Source organism: Sus scrofa, chromosome 17 (assembly GCF_000003025.6).
Source record: "Sus scrofa isolate TJ Tabasco breed Duroc chromosome 17, Sscrofa11.1, whole genome shotgun sequence".
Lineage (NCBI taxonomy): Eukaryota > Metazoa > Chordata > Mammalia > Artiodactyla > Suidae > Sus > Sus scrofa.
The window spans coordinates 54,347,934-54,374,960 of NC_010459.5; the positions used below are offsets into that span (position 1 = coordinate 54,347,934).

The 27,027-nt window shown below is 45.1% G+C and overlaps 1 protein-coding gene across 1 annotated transcript in view; it reads left to right on the forward strand.

Annotated features, from left to right (window-relative positions):
* TSHZ2 (teashirt zinc finger homeobox 2) overlaps positions 1–26,766 on the forward strand; it is a 263,438-nt gene extending 236,672 nt beyond the window's left edge. The window contains 4 exon segments of the mRNA NM_001114674.1: positions 23,702–23,748; positions 23,751–23,910; positions 23,913–25,636; positions 25,639–26,766. Coding sequence (NP_001108146.1) covers positions 23,702–23,748; positions 23,751–23,910; positions 23,913–25,636; positions 25,639–26,766 — 3,059 coding nt within the window.

Consider the following 27,027-nt stretch of genomic DNA (forward strand, 5'->3'; position numbering starts at 1 on the left):
AAGGGCACCATGAATGAGAAAAAAAAAAAAATCATCTGTAATTGACTTTTTCCAGCTAAAGCTGTTTGCATTGAACTTCACAAAATTCAGGGCTAGAGCTCATATTTATCCCTGTGTTTTCCAGTAAGGTTGTAAATTATAACTGCTGAGGTTTATTATTTTTCGAAGTGATAGAATAGTCTTTTAGGACCTATAAGCAGTGAAATGCTCTCGCAAGCAGGATTTCTCAACCTCAGCACTCTTGGCATTGGGATTTCTTTGTCACGGGGGGCTGTCCTGTGCCTGGTGGGATGTTTAGCAGCATCTCTGGCCTCTACCAAATGGCAGTGACAACCCCTCTGCTGTTGTGACAGCTATAATGTCTCCAGACGTTGCCGCATGTCCCCTGGGGGGACAAAATTGCCCCCCCCCCACTCCCCCTGACTAAGATCAGTGCTCTAATGATGTGGGCATTTGCCTCCACTAGGACAGAACGGGGGGTCGCTCATTCTGTTTCAATAAGCAGTATAACAAGGGGACTCTCCAGATAGGGATCCCACAGGATGGCTCTTCAGGCTGATTTTCTAGAACAGTGTTGACCTATAACGGGAGCCCGGGCACTATCTGCACCTTTGCTTTTTGAGTCCCCTGTGGAAACAGGAAGTAGAGCATCTTCTTAAAAACGCAAACCTTCAGCATCGGACCCGAGGGCTTAAAACCTGGGCTGGGTGGCACTGGTGTGAGCGGCATTGTCTGTCCGAGAGCCCAGTGACCATAATGAACCCTCCCCAGAGTGACTTCAGTCGCCGTTTCCTGCAGGTATCTTCCCCTCGAGAGACTCTGTGGACCTGGTACCTCACCTCTGCTCTGGCTCACTTGGCACAACTTTTCAAACAGAAACTCCACTGACACCACCCAGCCATCGGCCATTTACTCATTCTGACTCAATATGCTTTTACATGCCCAACCCACCCTTTGTTATAAGTCATTCAAAGGCAGAGGATTTAGCATACACCTAGTTAATAAGTGGCAAGGTTATATATAATTCATTGAAGGTTGCCTGCAAAGTTCTAATCTTCACGAGGTTAGAACAGCTAGAGCGTCTTTGAAGCCCTGTCTCTTGGGCACCCAGCCCAAGGCACACAGTAGGTGCTCAGCTTTTCAGATTAGATAATTAATTATTTCATGAGAGGCTAGGAGTATTTTGAGCCCCGTCAGCCTACCTCCTTGGGAGTGGCACTCTTTTCCACCTTTCAACCTGGAAAAAATGAAGCAAGTGGGACCAACAGGATTGAGAAAGAAAGAGAGAGAGAGGGAGGGAGGGAGGAAGGAAGAAGGAACTGAAATTCCAATCTCTCTGTCATCTCAGGACCAAGCCTAGACGAATTCATTGTTCATTCATTCACTTTCTTTATACATGCATTTACTGCTGATACCTCCTCATATGGTGCTAAAAGTGGACACAAGCAAACCCCACATTCAATAGAACCACTATAACAGAAATAACTTGACAGTACATATAATCGGGAGTTCCTGCTGTGATTCAGCAGTAACGAACCCAACTAGCATCCATTAGAATCCAGGTTCTATCCCTGGCCTTGTTCTATGGTTTAAGGATCCAGTGTTTCTGTGAGCTGTGGTGTAGGTCACAGGCATGGCTCAGCTCCTGTGTTGCTGTTGCTGTGGCTGTGGTGTAGGCTGGCAGCTGCAGCCCTGATTTAACCCCTGGCCTGAGAACCATGAGTGTGGCCCTAAAAAAGCAAAAAAAAAAAATGGAAAGAAAAGAAGAACAGTATATATAATTCAGAGTTGTGATCGGATCGCCTCCCCAGAAGTAGATTCCCTAATTGGTTATTTGAGGGATAGGGGCTTTCTTTCCCCTCCTCTCCCCTCTGCCTTCCCTGAAATATCCGTCCACATCAGCAAAGCAGCCACCCAGGGGTAGCTGTGTCCTTACGAGGCACAGACCTGCATGGACACTACAGTCACAGCTGGAAGGAAATGCCTGTTTCCTCTGTGGGTGGCACAGAGCAGGTGAACGAGGTGCCCACATGCACAGGGGACCCAGCGGGATGGAGACACGGTGCCCTGTCTTCTGTAAACAGTCGGAAGTGGAGGTGGAATTATGGCTAAATGAAAGGGAACAAAATCAATAAAAGAGAGAATATTTTCAAGTTTCTACAAACAGTCAAGGAGATTAAAATTAAATGAATCATAGAGATTGAAAGTAAAAAGTGGTTTTGAAAGTCCTTAACGGCACGTCTCCTTCAAGCATGGAGAAGCTGGACGTTCTGTCTGCTTTGCTTTCTTGAGAGAAGGAGGGTATTTGTCAAGGAAGCAGCAACTTCACTTTGTCTCCATTGTCAGTGTATCTAGAGTTGAAGAAGCTTATTTTCTGCAAGTGCCTTCAGCCCCAGACATGTCTGCAGTCTATTTATGTTTGGCTAAAACAAACAGAATAAACAGTTGAGAGGATATCATTCATATGATGACGGGAGGGAGAATATAGGGCATTCTTGACATCCTGCATATACAAATCACTGAATGTCTTTCTAACTAGCTGCACTTGTAAATCAATCCATGCACCCCTTCAGAAAGAATCTGCCGTAAAGTGATTTGACTTCAGCTGGCAATAGATGAATTGGCTTATTGAAGAGCTATTCTTCTGGGTTATCTACAAAACCAACACTAGTATTTTGAGGTGGTCACGCCAAGAGATGTCCTCAAAAGCAACCAAACCCAGCCTTTGAAGAGTGTTTGAGCCCTGGTGTGGGTGTGCAGTGGCGTCTCTAGGGGGGCTAGACGCAAAGCTGTGGGCGGAACACGTGGTAGAAGAGTCAGTGGCATAGTCCCGGTCTTGGCAATGATCCTGATCCTCATCCTTAGTCATTCAGCACATGTTTATTGAGCACCTACCATGCGCCTGGTGTAAGTCCACTTTCCTGGGCTAAGAAATTTCCCAATTCAGAAAGGTTCAGCAACCTCTCCGAGAAAATTCAGAGAAATACCATGTTCACTTGCTATTTGCTTCTCACCCATCCGTTAAGGAATGGGAAGCTTTACAATGTGAAAGTTCAATTAAATGCTCTTGAATATTTTAATAATGTGTGGTGAATCCCTGCGAATTGGTGCTGGAGGGCAAACAAACAAATGAAACATTATTGAGCCCTTGCCGAGGCTGAGCAACGTTTCTGGCTTCTCCCTGCAAAACAAAGACCAAGCTGGATCTCTCACTCTAATCTCCCTTTAGACCTCATCTCCGGCAATTCACACATTTAGGCTTTTTAAATCAGTCATCTAACATTTATTGAGCCTGCCCTGTTCCAGGCTTTGTGGAAACGAGGGCACCCAGACTGCTAAGATTGGGTTCCAAGCAGCCTGTAATCAGGAGAAAACGATAAATCATAATTGCAGCAAAGATTACATTTCTAGCTGAGGCTGACGTTACCTAATCAAAAGATTCCACTGTTGAACATTTCTATAAAAACCGAGATCTATATGGCAGAGAAATCCAAACCATTAAGTAAAATCGTGAGTGTTGTTTTAAATGCTGAATCAGCCAGATAAAAATAATCGCAATAATAACACAGTAATTTATTGAGGAGTTTCTATGTGCCAAGCACTGTGTAAAGCTCTTTGACCTTTTTCATCTGTTCAACAGTGACTACATTTAATCTGAGGCCATTCACTAAACTGCACTGCTTATAGCTGTACCAATAAGAAAGATGCTTATAATTAAGCCATGACCCACTGCTTTCTTCCTATCACTTAGAATTTCTATTTAATACTTACTGAGAGACTCTTTTAGACTTATTTTTTAAAAGATCTTTATAAGTTGACACCCTTATGTTTATATAAAAAGGAAAAGATAAGCAAAATAAATTAAGGCATTTCTACAGTAGCTTCCAACTGCCCCTGGCAGCCATTTTTAGATTCCACTGACTGTAAAATGCACCCTAATTTCTGAGATGTTGAAATAGAAAAGAAAGGTCTTAGCATCAATGAAATGCTATTTGTAAAGTGTGTGCTATGCTCTAAGTTCTGAAAAAAATGCTGAAGATATAGTAATGGATGAAGTCCCAACCCTGGCAGAGTTTAAATGACAGGAGTCCAGGATTTAACAATTATATGTATAATTATTTGAGTGCAGGTTTGATGGGAACCACAAGAGAAAAATCCCATACGACTGTTAAAAGAGGGGCTGCCTACTTTATCAGGGGCCCAGAAAAGAGCCTCCAAGGATCTTTATACAAAAACTGGAAAGTTGAGTAAGGAGGAAGAAAAATAAAGAAAAAGTAGCATTTTCTCATTAAAAGCCTTTCAACAGCCATATTGGGTTGGTACCATAATAATCCCCAGTTTACAGATGAGGAAACTGTAAAGCTTCATTGCCCAAGAACGCACAGCTAGTAAGTGATAGAGCTGGGATCTTTCTCGTCTCAAACAATGAATTGGTCTACTTCTTCACGTGGGCAGGCCCAATTCTTGCCGCTCTAGAGATCAAGGAGGGACTTCCAGTCAGAGAGAGACTCCTCAGTGTAAATCCACAGTTTATCAAATAAACAGGTTATCCGTCTTTTATGCCGACATAGAAGAGTTTATTTACATCACAACCCCCAAGCATCCCGGAACCAGGGACTGCATGTCATAGGCCCAGGAATATGGGTGCAATAAAAGAACACGCTTGGGAATTTTCTTCCAAGCAGTTCAGTTTTTAAATGCCTGGCCTAGGAAACATATTCAACATACCTGTGTGGTGATGGGTCCAAACCAGCTGAAAGCATAGACCCATCAGGTATTTTTCAAATTAAGAGTCATCTCTAACTTTACAGCAGGTATTTTTGTGTTTCTGGGTATAGAACCCGATTTGATTTTTAAAAGGCTAGCCTACTGAGCAAATGCTGGATGTCTGGGAAGCAGGGTCCTGGGGGCCACGACTGACCCGAGAATAGAACGTAGGTGCAAACCCAGAGTAACCCAGAATGGGTCTGGTGAGTGATCGGTTTTGCTGACTTTGCCGAGCTAAAAATCTACACGGTTCTTTACGAAGGAGATGAGAGACAGGATGGCAGAGAAGAAAAACGTATGAGGTTCTTTATTTTTATTAATTTTTTTATTTTATTGGAGTATAGTTGACTTACGATGCTGTATGAGTTTAAGGTGTACAGCAAAATGAACCACTTATGCATTAACATATATCCATTCATTTTTCCCATGGAGTTATTACAGAATATTGAGTAGATTTCCCTGTGCTAGATGGCAGGTCCTGGCCCGTTACCATGAGGTTCTTTAAATAGCTGTTGATTCATTCAGTGACTACTTACTGAGCACCTTCTCTGTGCCAGGCACCACCTCTAAGTGCTTACCCTGCAGCATCCAGCCCCCCAGACCAAGATCCCAGCTCTGATGGAGCCTACAAACCAACAAAGAAAGATCGCAATAAACAAGAGACATAATAAGGAAGTCAATTGTATGTACATTGGTACAACCACTATGGAAAACAGTACAGAGTTTCCTCAGAAAACTAAATATGGAACTACTATATATGACCCAGCAATCCCACTCCTGGGCATACATCTGGACAAAACTGCAATTCAAAAAGTTACGCCCCTATGATCATTGCAGCACCACTCACAACAGCCAAAACATGGAAACAACCAAAATGTCCATCAATAGAAGAATGGATTCATAAGATGTGGTACATATATAAAATGGAATACTACTCAGCCATAAAAAAGAATGAAATAATGCCATTTGCAGCAACACAGATGCAACTAGAGATTCTCAAACTAAGTGAAGTAGGTCAGAAAGAGAAAGACAAATACCATGTGCTACCCCTTATATCTGGAATCTAAAATATGGCACAAACACATCTATCTACAGAATAGAAAAAGACTCATAGACATAGAGAACAGACTCGTGGTTACCAAGGGGGAGAGGGGAGGGAGCGGGATGGACAGGGAGTTTGGGGTTAGTAGATGCAAACTTACATTTAGAATGGATGGGCAATGAGGTCCTGCTGTACGGCACAGGAAATGACATCCAACCTCTTGGGAAAGAACATGGTAAGGGATGATTAAAAAAAAATGTATGACCGGGTCACTTTGTGCACAGCAGAAATTGGCACAACATTGTACATCAACTCTAACTTTTAAAAAAAAAAAAAAGTGGAAAAAAAAAAATAAAAGCCCCAAGAAGTCGATTCTACACTGTCAGGTGGTGAGAGCTGTGGCAGGGGAAAACGTTGATCGAGGTAGAGAATCGGCGCCCGAGAGAGGGGAGAGGCCAGTTGCAATCATGCAAGGCGATCGGATGAGCTTCATTAGGACATTATTTTTAAGCCCAGACTTACAGGAGGTTGAGGAAAAGCGCAGAGAAAACAGCAGCGCAAAGGCTCAGCTGGGAGCATTCCCGGCTTGATTGAGAAGCAGCAAAGGGGCCGGCCTGGCTGGAGCAGAAAACCCGGGAAGAGAGAGAGGATTGAGAAGGCGGGGTAGCGACAGAATGGAAGGTAAACAGGCGCATCAGTCTGGGGCCGTGGGGAGAAGCTTGGCTTTCTCTGTGAGTAAGATGAATTTCCCTGGGGCGGGTTGAGCAGGGAAGTGCGTGATCCGATGTATCTTTCATGCTGATGGCTAAGAGTGTTAAGAATTGACTGTCGCAGCAAGGATTGAGACCGTTTTTCACCGTCCATCCCCTCAGACTTGTGCTTCCTAACTTACTGCCCCATTGCAGACTCTCGAAGTGGAAGCCAAGTCTCTGGGCTTGGGTTCATATCTGCCTCTGCTCATTTCTTCCAGAGACCCTCTTGTATCTCTCCTGTTAGCCTCAGACTCCTCACCTCGCAGGTGGTCAGAATGCCTACCTCACAGGGTTGTTGCCAAAATAAAATGCATTCCGAACACTTTGCGCTGTGTCAGGCACACGGCAGAAGTTTGAAGAAGTACAAGGCAGCTCTTTCTTATACCTCCCCAAGAAACACGAGATTTCAGAAGCTGCTAATTCTGTAGCCTGGAAGATATTTAGATTTATAATCTTTATTTTAGGTTGGTTGGCTTGGGTAATTAATTCAACGCTAAGATTTTATTGGTGAAGTGCCCAGGATTTTAGTAACTGAGTTAGTGGAACATGAAAGGTCTTTAAGATGAAAGATAAAATAGAGTCTGTTCTGTTACGGCTCCTATTTCCGTCAAGCAAATAAGCTCCTTCCTGATTGGTAAATCAGTCGATGACAGGAGTATCATGAGGACGTCACATCCATTCACATGTGAGTTAAACATGTTATTGTTTAGTAACTGCAGCCAAGTGTGAAGTTCACTAACAGCTGAGTGCCGGAAGCCACGGAGAAGGCAGGCAGTTCGTACAAATCCCATTGACTTCCTCCTGGCTCAGATGGTGGGCCTGGAAGTCTTAATTACCACCTCTCCTCACTTTTTTAAAATTTCAACCTATCTATAACCCCACAATCTCACCACCTCCTTAAACACCTTCCTACCCAACTACCATCACGTCTTCGTTTACAAAGTCAAGTCCTTTATTTGCTATAGCATCACTTTATTTATGATGAATGTAACAGGTGTTTTTTAGCTGGGCTAGTATTTTTGATATGGCTTTGTTTCATTATGTTCTGGATACCTACTTGCTTGGTTTTGAATTAGTCGCCAGTGCCAAGATAAGTGCCATTATTTTAATGCAAGGTGTTGCAAAAATGCAAGATTTGTGAAGGAATGTGGATTGCACTGTAACAGAAACACACACACCTGGACCGTACACACCTACACCCAAACAAAGCAGGGCACCGTTGGAAATGGGCATGAACGTGCGTGTGAGCTGGAACACACAACCAGGAGAGGGCAGTGGCTGTGGAGCCTCGGGCGCTCAACTCAAAGTGAGGGCTACCACCCTGTGGGTATGTGATCTCAGGGAAGTTGTTTCCCTTCTCTGAGCCTCAGATTCCTCTGCCTTTAAAAGTGGAACTACTAATATCACCCCCACCGGTGGAGTGTGAGGCTAAAATAAAACCGTGCATGTGAAGCATGTCCTAAGCGGTGACTAATAGAACACGGTACACATAGATGCAGCTTATAGGCACACAGGGTTCTAATGAAGTGGTATACAAGGGTCTTCTTCCCAGCAAATGAGGTCAGACGGAGGTCTCGAAATCAATGCTTCTAACTGATTTAAGCAGAACTGTTTTTGTGCATTTGGGGCCCAGCCTAACTCTGAATCACCTGCAGCTGAGTGACGAGAGCATTCTCCAGACCCAAGTAAGGAGAACCTTGCTCTTTGGCCTTGACACCTTGACTGTCTCCATCTGGACCACTGGCTCCAACCCAATTTACTCTTGCAGGATGAGGCTGAACATATGTATACACCTCTACCCTCTACATGTGTGTCTGGGTTCCTTTTCTCTATATGTGAAAAATATAGCGGAGAAGATAACGCTCCCACAGCTGGAAAAGATGAGCTCATTTGTAAGTGGCTTGTTAAAGCACACATCATTTTCCTGATCAGCAGTAGCGAGCCTGCATCTTCAGGAGCTGATGCGATTTATCATGCTGTTATATATTTAGGGGCTTTTTGAAAGTGCTGTTATTTACTCAACCGACTGTGTATATAGACTATTTAAAGCAGATTTTTGACCCAGTAGACTATACCAGCTCTATCTATTGTCTCAATGAGCATGTGGGGACTCTTAAACATGCAGATTATTGACACAATAGACTCTGAGTGCTGGAAACATGCTCTAGACGGGTACATTCAAATCACCGGGGATGATATGTTTGTAAAAAGCCTTTTCAGGGCAGACCCATACATAGAGCTAGGCTCCATGGAGGCATGTGCATCTGGATGGAGGGGACTTTGGCTTTGGAGGGAAATCCTTGGTTTCTAGAAAGAGGATGCTCTTATTAGCATTGCTTCATGGTCTGCCCATTTGCCTATGAACATTTAAACTACCTTCTACTGAATGCCAGGCAAGGCCACCAAGAGTCTGAGCTTGTTTTATTCTACATGCAAAGAAACCATTCTGTTAGAGTTAGCGCAAATTCATTCTTTGGCTCAAGGTATGTATTGAGCACCATCCATTAGACAGTGGGGTCTTTGTTTGCAAGCAACAAGTATTATCTCTGACTAACTCAAGTCAAAACAAAGAACTTGCTGGAAGAAGTACAGACTAGCTCACTGAAAGGGGAGGAGCCAGCAGGCCTCTGAGAATCACCGAGACAGACTCAAGGGGCCATCTCTTCTTGATGCTCTGGTCAAGTTGTAACCATTCCAACCATTTTCCATCCTTGAGCTGTGGGGTCAGAATTCAAATTCAGCTGGAGCAAAAGTCTGATTGGCCAAGCTGGGGTCACAGGCCTATACTAAACAATGATGAAATGCCACAAAGGGAAAGAAAAGAGAAAGTTCTCATGTTTTCCTTTCACTTCTCTGTTCTCTAAACAAATATCAGGTATTTAAATACATACACACATGTTATCTGGATTATGTTTGTTGGAAAATAGTCCAGATGCACTGGAGTCTCATTAAATTAATCTCCCAATGACCAGAATCTATGTCCTGTTGGCTTCTTCCCAATGTGCCTGGAAGAGAGCAGATTTATTCCTCCTGGACCTGACAATGTTATTCTTACATCAGTTCCAAATTGATCATATGCCTTAAAAAATAAAATCAGCTACACTACCTACTTTAGTATCTGACGAGGGAGGGATTTCACCTGTTAACTAAATTGCAAAAGCAGAGGGAATGATTAGCAAGAGCAGGGCACTCCCACCAGTGGGGAGTGAGTGACACTCCAACCAAAGCCTCAAGAGCTTTTGGCAAAAGTCACCTCAAAAGCTATGCTTGGCAATGAGCGTGCAGCAATGACCGAGACAGATAAGCTCCAGGATCCACGGGGCTTGGTTCAAACTGGGGAGAAAGATTTCTAATGCAGGCCTTCCAGCCTTGGCATTATTGCCATCTGGGCTGGATCATTCTTGGTCATGGGGCGCTGTCCTATGCACTGGAGGATGTTTAGCAGCATCCCTGGCCTCTACTCCCTAGATGCCACAGCACCCCCACCTCCCTAGCAGTGACAACCAACATGTTTCTAGACATTGCAGATGTCCCCAGGGAGCAAAACCACCCCCGGCTGAGTCAAGCATAAACTGGGTGTCACTAAGGAGAAGGGGTGGGAGCACACGTGTGTCTATAAGTCGGTGTCCACATGGGGGCTGGGACCCTTCTGGAGTTAACATTGTCTCTGCCGTTCCATTTAAGCAAGATTCTCAAGTGCTAACTATGTGTAAGATCCTATGTAAAGTCATAGAATACACAACAGGCAAGGAGAGAGAAGGGCATCGACGGAGTCCTTACTATGTGCCAAAACTTGTGGGGCTGGGAATGGGAAGATAAACACCAGTAGCCTTCTTGCCCTTGAAGAGTTTACCAGAGTCCCCCTCGTGGTGCAGCTGGTTAAGGACCTGGTGTTGTCACTGCTGTGGCTCTGGTCACCACACTGGCGCAAGTTCAATCCCTGGCCCAGGAGGAACTTCCATATGGCACAGGTGCAACCAAAAACAAACAAACAAAAAACAAAATAAAACAAATTAAGGAGCTTACCATCTGGGAGGTAAGATCGAGAATCACAATTTGGTTTGTCCACTGGCAGATCTGGATAAAGTCGTATGGATCACAGTGAAAGGAAGACTCTATTTGGGGGTCTTGGAGAAGTTCTCAAGGGGAAGATGGTATGTAAAGTGAGCTCAGCATTTGAAATAGCCGGTATGAAAGTAACCACGGGTAAGGTGCTTGACTATGAACACCAGGCCCAAATTTTACAGCATCGACCTTTTGCATCATGGATAATTAATGAGCAGACTAGCAAAAGGAGATTGGCTTATACTGTGTCAAACAAACAAACAAAGAAATGATAATCTTTTCCCACCATAATTATTAGGAGCTAAAGAATACACACACCAAGGAACAAAACAATGTTTATCCTGCAAGACTAACATGTACATGTTGATAAAAATTATCCACTTTATAAAATAACAGCTGCACAAAACTAAGAAATGTGCATAGACTGATAGATATACCATAAAGCCCTCAGTTACAAATAACCCCAACCCTTAGACCATCATAAGCCGTAAAGGGGATTATTTGCTCATGAAATTTCAAAGTCTAAAGATAGTCAAGCTTCAGGTAGAATTTGATCAAGGCTAGGACTTTGCTCCGGTATTGTAGGCTCTGTGCCCTTGTGTATTGGCTGAGTCTTCAGGCTGCCTTCCCTCATGCTAAACAAATTGTTAATGGTCCATGAGTCTGTATCTTTATGCATAAGAACAGGAAAAAGGAAAGGAAGAGACTTACTTTTTTTAACCATCGAGTCAAACCATCACTTATTTGATGGTCAGCATTCTGACCACCTATTGGCTTAGGTTACCCTGAATTATCTATAACAAGCCACTGTTTGAAGGTGATTGGCTTAGACAAATCGGCCTACACATAGACCTGGTGGTGCCAATATCCCCCCATACTTAATAGGTTGGGGGATTTCGGCACTGCCCAAGAATTAGCCAACTTCAATGTTTATGAGTAACAAAAAATTAACAAGACCTGGAAGGGCAATCAATGTCCTCTTTGAAGCTCTCTTTAGGTACAACGTCTAGTTCCTTTTATCATCTCCTAATAGTCAGTCAAAGGTTTTAGAGGCTGCAACTAAAGATCTTTTGTAATAATTCGACCCAGGCCTAATCATCCTCCAGGTCTGAAACCTCTGGGTCATCTTCTTATTATTTGCCCGGGAAAAGAAAAAAGATCTTTTACACTGAGAAGCAAATTAACTAACCCATTAGCGGAACACTGCCCCCCCCCGTTTTTTTTTTTTTTTTTCAAGAAAAAATATGCATATATTATTACTTTTTAGGAGGATTCAGCTTTCATGAAAGTATTTTGGAAGCTGGCAGAAAACTAACATGAGAAGATTCTGAAAGGAGAAGGAAATACCTAAAACAGGAAAAAACAAATTCTAAAAGGTCAGAAAGAATATCGAGGACAAGGCAGGCAGTGGCTGTGTTCTAAGCCATGTGTCTGTGCTCTGCCTGGGAGAACATCAGATCCCTAGATCGGTGTCCCCGCCTGCTTTCTTCTCCTGGGAGAATGACCAGTGCGGTGCTTTAAGTGGGGAAGGGCTTTGCTAACAGAGTGAACTCAAGACATGTCCCATTTATCCATCTCCTTTAGAGGAAGGGGCAGAGAAAAGATGACAAACCTTGAAAAGCCCTAAACTTGACATCAAAGGGGCAGAAAACCCCAGGGAATTTTCCATTAGATTATTCAAACTGTCGATTCAAAAAGATCGAAGACCTCTGTATCTCCCAGAATTTGGGTCATTTCCAAGAACTGCTTCATCCAACTGTCCAGCATGGGTTTGGCCTCCGATCAGTCTTGCTGTTTTATATAAGTTGCCTCCTGTAAAAGCTAACCTAGTTAATTAAGAACTGAAATAGGTCAGGATTTATTTGATGGCGTTTACCGGCATTATTTAGAAATGCTAATCCCTTTCATCATCAACTTTTTTGTTTGTTTGTTTCTTGTAGTATAAAAATAGGCAATCTGATAAGGGGATTTAAATGAATCCAGAAGGAATTGATTGAGAATAATGCTAGGATCCTGACGGTTCTTTTGTTTTGTTTTGTTTTGTTTTCAGCCAACACTTGAAGGAGTAAATACTAGAAATCCTGAGAAATCTAGCTTCAAAACGTGGCTGTTCATGACTATGTCTTTGTTCCTATAATACCAATAAAAGGGAACGTGCACTGAGTGCTTAATGTTACCAGGCATTCTGATAATACTGAGTTCTTTCTAGTCAGCTCAAGTCTCCCAGTCATCTTTGAGGCAGGTACTGTTATTATCTCTAATTTATAGATAAAGACCTTGAGACCGACCCATCGAGGCTGTGAGTTTGCTCCAAAGACAAATGTGGCAGAAGGGGGATTTGAACCTGGGCAGGCTTGCTCCAGGCCTCATGCTCTTTAATTCCCTGTTATACCACTTTTGAGGGTGCTATGTGTGCTTTCTTCTCTCTTCTCCTTTAATAACACAGAGAGTTCCCTGCTTCACTGACAACTAGAAAGAAGGCGAGTATTGCCCTTCCTCGTTGCCAGTTCCCAAGGCCATAGCTGACCTTGACTTTACAGCATTTCTCAGTTATTGACCCTTGGGACTGAATATGTCTTTGTTGTGGGGGGCCGTCCTGTGCATGGTAGGGTGTTTAGCAGCATCCCTGGCCTCCCCACCCACTGGTTCCCAGTAGCACCTTGTCTCCAGTGGTAACAACCGAAGACAGCTCCAGATCTTGTCCAGATGCACAGATGCAGTCCCAGTGGAGAACCACTGGCTTAGAGGGCAATGCTGACTCAGCTGGCTCCTGGGGCAACTTGTTCTTCTATAGAAACTGGCTGATAAACTCATTCACCCTGAGCTGCAAAGGCAAGTTAAGAGAATAAGTCTTTATGTTTTTTTGAGGGGATGAGTTCTTGGTTTGCCTCATGGCAAATGAACAAAAGCCAAACTGTAGGGTTTGAGAAGAGTGTGGAAACCCTGCTCACCTCCTGGGAATGGGAAGGAAATTCAATACACCAGGTCCTCAAAGCCATGGTCACCGTGATCACGCTGGCAGAGAATCCAACATGAAGAAGGGCTGGACGGTCTGGTGTCTGAGCCATCCATGGTAGAATTGAAGAATCCCAGGGCAGCGAAATTTTGCCTGACTGAGTAACTGCTTGTACGACGTGAAAGGTCCCTCCACCTTGGGCTTCTGTGATTCTAGAGATAGCAAAGCCTTTTCACCAGAAAAGCAAAGGCCAGATCGCTTTCTGACAGGGCCAATTTAGCTTCTCTGAAGGAACAGTGAGCTTGCTTCTCTCTTTCTTTCTTTCTTAATGGGAAGTGGTCACAGCCATGAACTTAGCAAAAGAAGCAGGTTAAAAGTTGTCCGTTCTTGGCTAATGCAGTTAGACGTTTTCGAGAAAAGGCAATGAGAAGTGGTCATTATCCATTATCTGCATGAAATATTTCAGAGAAAGAAGTAGCATTTGCCAAAAAAAAGAAAAGATGTTTGACTTCAAGCCAGGCAAGGAGGAAACAAGATCACCTTCCAGCTCTGTGGGATGGCTGGGCTAATGATGTTATTTCAAGTAAAATGGGAATATATGTCTGAAAAAATACAGATGGTGCATCGGCTTCATATACTTTCTGAAGGTCGTTCTGGACAATGATTCACTGTCCCCTTTCTTGGCAAAAAAGCCACAAAAACCCTTCAAACTTTCCAATCTTGGAAAGAACTATATATGTGTGAGTGTGTTTATATAGCCCTATGTGGGGGAAATGTATAGAAAATCAGTATGTACATTTTGCTGAAAATAGTTGCTACCAGTTGAAAAGTCAAGGCCCAAAGCTCTTAATTTGATAGGCAAGTCTCAGCCCTACGGTGTAGTGTCTTTGTCCCTGTTTGGTTTCACTTGCTTTATCCCTGCTCCTGATTTATGTTCTCTTGGTATGAGGATAACATAAGGATAATGATTTCTAAGCTGGAGCCACCAGAAGTCTTATGAAGTGGCCCCCCTCACCCTTCTCCATGAATATTTTCTCACTCTGCTTTTTAAAATTGTCACCAGGACATTTCCCAATAATAACACATGCCAGGCTGAAATTCTAGGTAGCTGAATATAAAGTATGTTTTCTAGGAGACCTTCTGCTTTGAGCATTAGTCATCTCTCTCGTCGCAAAGCCCAAGGCTTCCAACAAAGACCTTTTTTCTCAAATGGTGGGTTGCTTTATTTCTTGAAGATTGCAGACATTATCATTATGGGTAATGACCTAATAACTTGCCAGTTGATGTTTGCACATCACTTCTGCGGAAGCTCCCAGCACACATACCACTGGCTCCTTGTATGAATGATTTAATATTAAGCAACAAACGCCACACTGAAGGAAGCTCTTCTCTTATGCATGACACATATGAAGCTGGTTCGTATCTAATGCAAATATCGTCTAAAAGCTGTTGGCTTGGATTTAGGGATAACCAGGAATGCCAAAGTCAACTGATTTCAGCCATCTCTGGGTTCAGATGGGCCATTACAACACACGGTGTTTATAAAGTGCCTGCAACAGGGCTGGGAGGTCAGGAGGTCATCCCACGGCCTCAGTGTGTTAACATATGTTACAATATTTGATATTCCTGATGATATTATGAAGTAAATACTAGTATATTCTTATTTTATGGGTGAGGAAACTGAGCCTCTGAAAGTTTCAGTAACTTTCCTGTGATCACACTTAAATACTAACTGGCGGATTTGAGCTGAGACCTGTCTGATCCCATGGCCCGGGGCCATCTTATCTTTTCATTAACTGATAATCTTTGAATCAGCACCTTTTCTTTTTCTCTTGCTGGGTGCTTCCCAGTATAACTAGAAGCAATTGTCTAAGCCACGGGTATTTCACCTTTTGGTCCCTGGAGAGGAGAGAAGCTCGAACACTCTAAGTTGTAATCTGTTCCTAAAGCTGGTACCCACGTCCACCTAGGAACACAGGCAGACATGGGTAGCTTGCTAAATACGTTGGTCCTAATTAACATTTTTGCAATTTACAGCAGGGCCCCTCAAACATTCTTGAGCCTGCGAATCCCCCAGGGATCTTGTTAAATAATTCCTCTTCCATAGGCCTGGGGTAGAGCTGAGAGTCTGCATTTCTAACAAGTTCCCAAGTGGTGATGCTGCTGCTGCTGCTGCTTGTCCAAGGACCATCCTTTGGGGGTATCAAAGGTTTATGGTCCATTTCTCGTCCATTTCCTTCTTTTTTCTGACAGGACCCTGTGAGGTAGGCCAGCTTTGGATGGTCACTGCTCTTTGGGATTGACAGATGAGAATCAAAGTCAAGGTCAAAGAGATGGTATGAGAAAGCACCAGAAGAGCTTCAAACACCATCTGTCATTTGAGTGGTTCCCTCTGCTGGGGAGACACTTCTGTCTTCATAGGCTAATTTGGATAACTCTCATTCCAGATCTTCAAACTCTTTGCTTCCCCAGATCCCTTTGGTTCAGAGCCTGCAAATGATGGGTCCCAGACATGTTTGGTTTCTTCCATGTGGTTTGGCCAAACAAAATATCTCGCAACATGGGCCCTGCAGTTGGTCCTTGAGGAGCAGCTGTACCTTTTCACTGTGGCATGGACTTTCCAGTTACCTCCAGAGCCCCTGTAGACACAGCTTCTCTCCATAACTCTCTCCTCTCCTTGGCCTTTGGAGAACCATCGGAAGGGAAGGCCCCATGAAACTCTACTAAAGTACGTTGCCTGTGAGAGCTGCAGAATAAATATTTCGTCATCAAATGAAAAAAGAGATGAACCACAAAAGGATGACAGAGTAGCCACTTTCCCTGATGTAAGTTAGTTTAGTGCCTTTTGCTGATGACCAAGATGTGTCGAAAGTCACAGAGCGTGATTAGAAAACAGCTTCAGGAGTTCCCGTCGTGGCGCAGTGGTTAACGAATCCGACTAGGAACCATGAGGTTGGGGTTCGATCCCTGCCCTTGCTCAGTGGGTTAAGGATCCGGCGTTGCCGTGAGCTGTGGTGTAGGTCACAGACGCAGCTCGGATCCCGCGTTGCTGTGGCTCTGGCGTAGGCTGGCAGCTACAGCTCCGATTAGACCCCTAGCCTGGGAACCTCCATATGCCGCAGGAGTGGCCAAAGAAATAGCAAAAAGACAAAAAAAATAAATAAATAAATAAAAAGAAAACAGCTTCACAGTCCCAGGAGCTGTGGTGGTGGCCCCAGAGAGTGCCTCCCACAAGAGTACATTAAGTAAATGGACTTTTTTTTTTCATACAGACCCCACCTGGTACGTATCCATCATACATGTATAATATTCCAATTAACTGAACATCTGCAGGAAATAATAAAAGAAATCTTGCTCTTTTTTTTTTTTTTTTTTTTTTTTTTAAGAAATCTTGTTTTGATGACCTTCAGAAAGCTCTCCATCCATCTCTACAGAGCACTTCTGGGCCCAGGAGAAGCCACCCGCATGACCCCCAGCCCATCTTCAGCACTCCTTTAAACCAAGACTTCCACGTGTTTGGTTCTGACATTCAGATAGAGCAAGGCCCAAGCCCTTCTCTCTGGATCTGTGTGTACTTTGAGTCGCACTTATGTTCATGAGTTCTATGTTATGTGGCAGGAATAAAGATCTGCATGCCACGAATTGAAAATGTCCCTGTTTAGACGTGGGCCTGAGCTTAGACGGCAGGGAGGCTGTGCCTTGGCTGGCGGTGCCCGCCTTCTCGGCAAAGTCAGTTCTGTGCTCAGGCGTTCGCGAGGCGTTCGCGAGGCCCACGGCCCTCCAGGCACCACCGTCGTGGAACACGAAGCAGGCAGAGCCCCTCTACGTGGCCCTGCAAGGGGCCCTCACTGGGGCCCCGTCACCGCTGAAGAGCCGCTCAGCCTCCGTGAACAGTCAATCCTCCAGCTCTTTCCTCGGCCTGCCAACACGCGTGCCAATTAGTGCCAATAATAATATACATATGAACAGGTTTCTAGACCACAGTCCACAAAACACGAGGGTCTCCCGACAGCAAGGCCGCCTGCGTGTCATCACGGAGGGCGCACCGACGGGTCCCCGGCGAGGACTCCTCGCGAGCCCCCTGGACGTCGGCCCTGCCCACTCGGGAGCCGCCGTGTGATTTTAAACTGTCACTTAGTGGGGTAGAGCTGCGAAAAGGATCCGGTCGCCACCAGATATGTGTTTAAATGAGGTCTGGGTTGAATCCTGGTCTAGTTTTTGAAAATCGACCTCCTCGAGTTTTATGTTCTTCTCGGTGATAACGCGCCCGCCTCTACTGCCACTTGAAAAACGGTCCGTGCTTTTAGCGTGCTTTTACGCTATTGTGGGTGTGCCAGACAACCACAAAAATGGATGCCAAGCAAAAATCTGAAAACTAACATCATGCCACCCGTGAATCATGTGGCGCAATTTCATGTAAATCAGTCTGACTACGGAAGTTCCCACCGCGGCTCCGGTAACCAACCCAACTAGTATCCACGAGGTCCCAGACGGGGCATGGATCCTCTATTGCTGTGACTGTGACATAGACCTGCAGCTGTAGCTCCGATGGACCCCCTAGCCTGGGAACGTGCATATGCTGCACCTGCAGCCCTAAAAAACAGGGGAGAAAAAAAATCATTCTGACTACCGGTTTTTGGAACAATGGAAGCGGTAATTTTTTTTTACCTGTTTCCTCTTTTGTTTTTTAACCTTTAAAAGGAAATTTCTAAAGGATAAGGATTTATTTCAGAATTTTACCCCTATATTGATAGGGCAAACAGTTTGCAACATATATAGTTTTCTAACGACATTTCTCCTTTTTAAAATCAGTAATTTGGGAGAAGACCACCCTCATATTCGCGTAGTGTATTATCACGGAACAGCTAATGAACTTTATCCAAAAGGCATCCGTACTTTCAAAGTTTCTATGCGTGAATCTTTTTTGAATCAAAATCTGCTCCCACTAGGAGTGTATTTTCTGATGCTTTGCAGTGTTGATGCTTATTGGAGTCTTTATACTTAAAAAACTTAAGTCCAGTGCTCAGGGATTTCTGGCAACCAGAATGTTGGTGGCTGGGTTGCTCTGAAAAGAAGATTTATGGGGATGTTCTGGTTTTATCATTGAGACAAGTTGATCAGGATGGTTGTAATTCACCTCTAACCAGGTCAGGGTGGGATGGGGCGATTTACCCATCACAGGTGCTCACTGCCCTGCTGAGAAGTGGAGCCAGAGTTTGTAAATGGAATAATCCCTTTCATCGTGTGGTCTGCTTGCTCATTCCCTCAGATAACTTGTGGACCTCTTTCTAGGCCAGGATCTGATCTGCGTGCTGAGAGAAGCAAGGGCTCTGTCTTTAAGGGGACAGACATTTTATCTTCGCATTTAGTCAGAGGACACAATCAAACAATAAACAAATCAACAAGATGATTTCAGTAAATAGGTTGATGTGATGTCGAGTCACACCCTTACTGACTGGCCAGTAAGAGCCTCTCCCAGAAGGGGCCATTTGAGCTGAACTCTAAAGCATGAAAAGCAACCAGCTTCCAAAGAGAAAGAACTTCCCAAGCAGAGAAATCTGCAGTTGCACAGAACCTGAGTCAATGAAAGGACTGGCCGATTTGAGAAGGAGCAAGCATGTTGTGCTGTGCGCATGGTGGCAGAGCAGGAGCCCTGAGTTATTATAAAGCAAAAAAGCAGAGGCCAAGTCCTACTGGCTCTTACAGACCGTGCTAAGGGTTTGGACTTATTACAAGTGCAGCAGAAAGACATTGCAGGAGTGAAAACTGCAAGTCGCCAACTAATACCTTCAACAAAGACTACCCTAGCAGGTAGTTCTCTGAAAAACCTACTGGAGGAAGTGGAAGCAGGAAGCCCGTTTAGTCACCCCAGGGAGCAGTAATGGTGACCCAGTCAGAGCAGTGGCCGTGGAATGGAAGCAAGACAGTCTCTTGACCACAGACCTTTCAGACGTGGAACCGACAGTTTGCTCCTGAATTAGCTGTTCTGGGAATGGGGAAGCTCCATGAGGCCAGAGTCAGGTGGTGGTAGGGATGAAATTAAATGTTTGGGTTGGAAAGGGAGATGTTTACCACCATGAAACTTCATCTCCAGCCCCAAATCAACAAGGAGGTTCTGCAGAGGATGCGTCTTTCTTGCTGTGCCTCGGCATAATGATGATCATTTTCTTTTGCTAAATAAGTATTCGTAGAGATAAACTTGCCTCTCATCCACTTTACCAAGATTTACACATGATGCAATCTTATTAAACAAATCACCAATAAATAGAGATACAGACACTCATTATATACCCAGATCACCCATATTCTGGCTGTCTTCCCTCTCTTGCCTCGGCTGCTGGTTGCAAACAAAATCACTTAAGTCAAGTGAACAGTTTTAAATGTATAATATTAAAATGTGTTTTTTAAAACTCTTTGGAACCCCCAGCCATTGTTAAAATGCACTCACTCTGATGGATGCTTTGGCATCTTTTTTTTTTTTAGGAGGTTTTTCAATGCGTTACCTTATCGGGTGCATGAGATTTAGTCTGTTCTGCAGAAGAAAACAGACAAAAAGGGTCTCTCAGCACGAGTTACTCTTCTGTAAAGGTTATAGTAAACATGTCAATGCCTAATTAAGCAGAAAATTTTATCTGTATTGTGGGGGAGGCGATTGCTGTCTTCGACTTTTCTTCTGGGGAATCCATTTAGAAGGACAAAGTAGATTATGAAGTTGAGCTGGTCCGGAAAGCTCAGCTTCCACATGTCAGCATTAAAAAAGAACATTTCTTTTCTCCTGTGTGAAAATGACTATTGGCTGGGCAGATTGGTGTGTGTGTGTGTTTATGCACGTGGGCTTGGGGCACCTGCCTACACCTGCATGCATGTGTATTTCATACACACACACACACACACAACATGAATTATATCCAAACTTCCTACTAAGTGTCAGGTCCTGTGCTAAGCATTGAAAATAGTGAGATGCATAAAAAACCTGGCAATATGTTAACCAATTGTGATGACCAAAAGCCTTTTTTTTTGGATTTATTTTTCCCTGGATTTATTCACCAGCTTTGTGTGTAGATGCGTGTGTTCTTTGTCACAGTGATTATATTGTGCATAGGTGTGGTGACTGTGTGTCTTCACCTGGAACAGTCCTGGCTAATATCATCGCAATGCCTAAGTAATAAAGCCCTTTTAAGTCTCAAAAGTGCCCCTGTTTGATTGCCAAAATTTGCCTGCTTCTTTGAAGTATTTTGCTTGGCTCTGTAACAAGTCCTTTATTAATTTCGTTCACAGACCTTCTCCTTCCACTTAATGGCATGATTATTTTTTGCAAACTTATACACTAGTCCAAGAAAAAGAAAACATGATGAGGTGAGAGGGTGGGGGCTGATCTAATTCGGTTATTCTAAGCTAGGGTTTTCTTATATGTAGTAATCCCTTACTAACAGTGGTTTGCCTAGATTGAGACGCCTTCGGTTCTTCCATGTACGGAACTAAAGACCAGCCACACCAATTTAGTGAAAAATGCACTTGTCACCCTCCCAGGAAAGTGGAAACACAATACCAGTGACAACAACAAAAAATGAGCACAATCAGAAAACCAGTGGTGAGACTGTTATTACAGGTCGCCTTGTTTTATGATAACACGCCCTTAAAACTGTGAGCTCCTGTCTCCATAATTCTCCCCTCCAAAGTGGTTTTCTATTTAGTGACATTTTAAGGAAACCCCATTGCTTAATCTTTAAACTCTTGGTTCTCTGCAGTTTTCTTACTCATTAGGTTGGTAATAAAAAGAGAGTAGAGCCTAGTGGTTAAGACCATGGATTCTCTCATCATACAGACTGGGCTCAGGCATCACCCTGCAATGCTATGTGACCTTGGGAAAATTTCTTAACCTTAGAGCCTCAGTTTCCCCATGTGTGAAATGAAAATAATAGTATTCCCTACTTCATGTGGATATTAGAGAAAATGAAAGATGCATTTGCAGTGGTTAGCATAGTCCTAAGAGATAGTCACTACTCAATAAATAAGTATTCTTCATCTTCAGAGTAGTCTATGTATACAGTGGAATATTACTTAGCCATAAAAAAGAATGAAATATTGCTATTTGCAGCAATATTGATGGACCTAGAGATTATTATACTAAGTGAAGTTAAGTCAGAGAAAGACAGATATTAGGTGGTATCATTTGTGTATAGAATCTAAAAAACATACAAAGGAACTTATTTACAAAGCAGAAATAGACCCACAAACATAGAAAACAAACTTATGGTTATCAAAGGGGAAGCAGGGGAGGGATAATTAGGAGCTTGGGATTAATAGAGACACACTACTATAAACAGAACAAGTCAAAAACAAAGACTTACTGAATAGCACAGGGAACTATCTATGTCCAACATCTTGTCATAAACCTATAATAGAAAAGAATCTGAAAAGATGTATAAAATATGTTTATAACTGAATCACTTTGCTGTACATCTGAAACTAACACAGTATTGTAAATCAACTAAGTTCAATTAAAAAAACAACCAGAGTTCCCGTCATGGCTCAGTGGTTAACGAACCCAACTAGGAACCATAAAGTTGCAGGTTCGGTCCCTGGCCTTGCTCAGTGGGTTAAGGATCTGGCGTTGCCATGGCTGTGGTGTAGGCTGTCAGCTACAGCTCCAATTCAACCCCTAGCCTGGGAACCTCTATATGCCACAGGTGTGGCCCTAAAAAGACTAAAAATAATAAAAGTTAAAATTTAAAAAAAAACTAATTTTGGAAAATAAATAAAAATCTGGGGAAAAAATTCTTCATCTTCAGTCTTCTGAGCCCTTGGAGATCCTGACTGCAGCTACCTTTTTCCTAATAAGCCCCCTTTTCTCCTATCACTCTGCTTGCCTCACAGGAGAGACTGCCAGTGCTCAGTCACCCCTTTTTCAAGCATTATCCCGGGTGAATGGAAATGACAGCATCGCCCTCAGGTTTCTCCCAAGTACCCACTTGCACGGCGAGGGAAGATAGGACCTCATAAGGAAAATATTGCATTGAGATCATGTAGGCCTTGCAAATCTAAGACCGAATCTCCCTTGCTTAGGTATTTCTTTGGTTACATTTTATCCACATGGCTCTGAAAAGGCCAGGTGAGGAAAATGAGCACATGGGCATAAAGCATCACATTCCTCATCTCCGTTGATGGATATTTGCCCATTAATTCCCTTTGCACCCACTCTCTCAGGCCTTCATTTTCCCTATGCAATTACTGGCCCTAAATCCTTTCGGAGGAAGGGAAGCATGCCTCCCCAATAGCATTTTGCATCTACAAATCAAACGTATAATTGGCATCTCATGACGGGTACCCACAAATCACAGTGCATTTGAAATTACAGGCACAAGATCGAGAGGGCATTTGCAGCCTTGTCTGAAAAGATCTTCCTAATTCTGTTTGGGAATAATAAGATAGTCCCCAACCCTCCCATCCTAACACCATTTGCTATTATTTTTAAATCATTCTGTTTGCCGAGCTTGCATAATTTTTCAGCTATCAATGGAAGGTTTTATTCGATACTCCATAATCTCTCTTCCTGCTGTGCGACTCTCTACAAATGAAAGTGTTATAACAAAAAAGACACTGGCCATCAAAAATATAATGGCTAGGCATCCAAATTACTTCTGAGCACTCAAAAATGATGTATTAAAATGATCGTATGCCAACAGAGCCAAATGTCCTGGTAAACCTTACACGAGGAGGCCATGGGTCGAGTTCTTTTCTTCTGAGCCAACACCCTTCTCATAGAGATTTGTCTTTAACAGGATTCGAATTCCAGTCCAGCTTTCCTGAAAGTCATACACGTGAATTTAGCAACTGTCCCATTATAGGATATTCGCGTGGTATTTCCTCAACATGAAAATGATTAAGTTGCGATCCCATGCATTTATAAAGAATTATGACTTCTCCCGTTTTTTAGAAGAGGCATTAGATGGCACAAAAAAAGATATCATTTGGCTTTTTCCTACATCCGCCCTTGCAGCTCCTAAAAGTGTGTGGACGAAATTGTTAGCTCTGAATGGGGTGCACTTTGCCTACGTGGAGAAACGGGGATGGAATGTGTCACCTGCTCCTGGTATTTCATCTCTTCTTCTCTTGCAGGCTACGCCCAGGAGGAACAGCTGAAGGAAGAGGAGGAAATAAAAGAAGAGAGGAGGAAGAGGAAGACAGCGGCTCGGTAGCTCAACTTCAGGGCAGCAATGACCCAGGGACAGACGAGGAGCTAGAGACGGGGGCCGAGCAGAAAGGCTGCTTCAGCTACCAGAACTCTCCAGGGAGTCATCTGTCCAATCAGGACGCCGAGAACGAGTCCTGCTGAGTGACGCCAGTGACCAGGTGTCAGACATCAAGAGCGTGTGCAGCCGAGATGCCTCAGACAAGAAAGCTAGCGTGCACCCCAAGCTCCCCACCGAAGCCCACAGTTGCATGGATAAGATGACCGCTGTCTATGCCAACATCCTGTCTGATTCCTACTGGTCCGGCCTGGGACTTGGCTTCAAGCTGTCCAGCAGCGAGAGGCGGCATTGTGACACCCGAAATGGCAGCAGCAAGACTGATTTCGACTGGCACCAGGACGCTCTGTCCAAAAGCCTGCAGCAGAACTTGCCTCCCAGGTCGGTGTCCAAGCCCAGCCTGTTCAGCTCGGTCCAGCTGTACCGGCAGAGCAGTAAGATGTGCGGGACCGTCTTCACCGGGGCCAGCAGGTTCCGGTGCCGGCAGTGCAGCGCCGCCTACGACACCTTGGTGGAGCTGACTGTGCACATGAACGAAACGGGCCACTATCAAGATGACAACCGCAAAAAGGACAAGCTCAGGCCCACGAGCTATTCCAAGCCCCGGAAAAGGGCCTTCCAGGACATGGACAAAGAGGACGCTCAGAAGGTTCTGAAATGTATGTTTTGTGGCGACTCCTTCGATTCCCTCCAAGATTTGAGTGTCCACATGATCAAAACAAAACATTACCAAAAAGTGCCTTTGAAGGAGCCCGTTCCCACCATTTCATCAAAAATGGTCACTCCGGCGAAGAAACGCGTCTTTGACGTCAATCGGCCGTGTTCCCCCGACTCGACCACGGGCTCGTTTGCAGATCCGTTTCCTGCTCCGAAGAACGCCAGCCTGCAGCTCTCCTCCAACAATCGCTATGGCTACCAGAATGGGGCCAGCTACACCTGGCAGTTTGAGGCCTGCAAGTCCCAGATCTTGAAGTGCATGGAGTGTGGGAGCTCCCATGACACTCTGCAGCAGCTCACCACCCACATGATGGTCACCGGTCACTTTCTCAAGGTCACCAGCTCCGCCTCCAAGAAAGGGAAGCAGCTGGTGTTAGACCCACTGGCCGTGGAGAAGATGCAGTCATTGTCAGACGCCCCAAGCAGTGATTCGCTGGCTCCCAAGCCGTCGAGTAACTCAGCTTCTGACTGCACAGCCTCTACGACCGAGCTGAAGAGAGAGAGTAAAAAAGAAAAACCGGAGGAGCTCCGCACGGATGAGAAAGTCCTGAAAAGCGAGGACTATGAAGACCCTCTCCAGAAGCCTTTAGACCCCGCGATGAAGTATCAGTATCTGCGGGAGGAGGACTTGGAGGATGGCTCAAAGGGCGGCGGGGACATTTTGAAGTCGTTGGAGAACACGGTTACCACCGCCATCAACAAAGCCCAGAACGGAGCCCCCAGCTGGAGCGCGTACCCCAGCATCCACGCGGCCTACCAGCTGTCGGAGGGCACCAAGCCTTCTTTGCCCATGGGCTCCCAGGTACTGCAGATTCGCCCTAACCTCGCCAACAAGTTGAGGCCGATCGCACCCAAGTGGAAGGTGATGCCGCTGGTTTCCGTGCCCACAAGCCTGGCCCCGTACACTCAAGTTAAGAAGGAGCCAGAAGACAAAGAGGAAGTCGCGAAGGAGTGCGGGCAGGAAAGTCCCCACGAAGAGGCATCGTCCTTCAGCCACAGTGAGGGGGATTCTTTCCCCAAAAGCGAACCCCCGGCAGAATCCAAAAAGGCTGAGCCCTGTCCCCTGAGGGAGGAGGACAAGCGGATGAAGACGGCGGCGAGAAAGAGAAAGCCCAGCCCGTGGAGCCCGTGTCTTCTCTCAGCAACGGCTGCGCCCTGGCCGCCCACGCTCCGGCCCCGCCGTGTGTCAGCCCGCTTAGTGCCCTGCAGTCCGTCCTGAACAATCACCTGGGCAAAGCCACGGAGCCCTTGCGATCCCCTTCCTGCTCCAGCCCGAGCTCAAGCACAATGGCCATGTTCCACAAGTCGAGCCTCGGTGTCATGGACAAGCCGGTTCTGAGTCCTGCCTCCACCAGGCCGGCCAGCGTGTCCCGACGCTACCTGTTTGAGAACAACGATCAGCCCATCGACCTGACCAAGTCCAAAAGTAAGAAGGCCGAGTCCTCGCAAGCACAATCCTGCACGTCCCCACCCCAGAAGCACGCGCTCTCTGACATCGCGGACATGGTCAAAGTCCTGCCCAAAGCCACCACCCCGAAGCCCGCCGCCTCCTCCAGGGTCCCTCCGGTGAAGCTGGAGATGGACGTCAGGCGTTTTGAGGACGTGTCCAGCGAGGTCTCGACCTTGCATAAAAGGAAAGGCCGACAGTCCAACTGGAACCCTCAGCATCTTCTGATCCTGCAGGCTCAGTTTGCCTCCAGCCTCTTCCAGACCTCGGAGGGCAAATACCTGCTGTCCGACCTGGGTCCCCAGGAGCGAATGCAGATCTCGAAGTTCACGGGACTCTCAATGACCACCATCAGCCACTGGCTCGCCAACGTCAAGTACCAACTTAGGAAAACGGGCGGGACAAAATTTCTGAAAAACATGGACAAAGGACACCCTATCTTTTACTGCAGTGACTGTGCCTCCCAGTTCCGAACGCCTTCGACCTACATCAGCCACTTAGAATCTCACCTAGGCTTCCAAATGAAGGACATGACCCGCATGGCCGTGGAACAGCAGAGCCAAGTGGAGCAGGAGATCTCCCGGGTGTCGTCGGCTCAGAGGTCACCGGAAACCATAGCTGGCGAAGAGGACACGGACTCTAAATTCAAGTGTAAGTTGTGCTGTCGGACATTTGTGAGCAAACATGCAGTAAAACTCCACCTAAGCAAAACGCACAGCAAGTCACCCGAGCACCATGCCCAGTTTGTAACAGACGTGGATGAGGAATAACTCTGCAGGTATGGGTTTGCGCCCAGGTGGTTGGGACAGTACCTCTGTGAGGAGCTTCTAGAAAGGGGCCTTTTAGAGGCAGCTGATGGCTCCCTAGACCAAGAGGGCCGTGGCCTGCTGGAATAGCACTAGCTTTCATGAACGGCTAGAAACAGGACGAATCGCTCCTGACGATTCTCTGTTTCTCCCCATTAGCGTTGGAACATAGAACCAAATGGGTTTAGAAGGACGGAGCTCTTGGTTACTGCTCTGGGATACGCG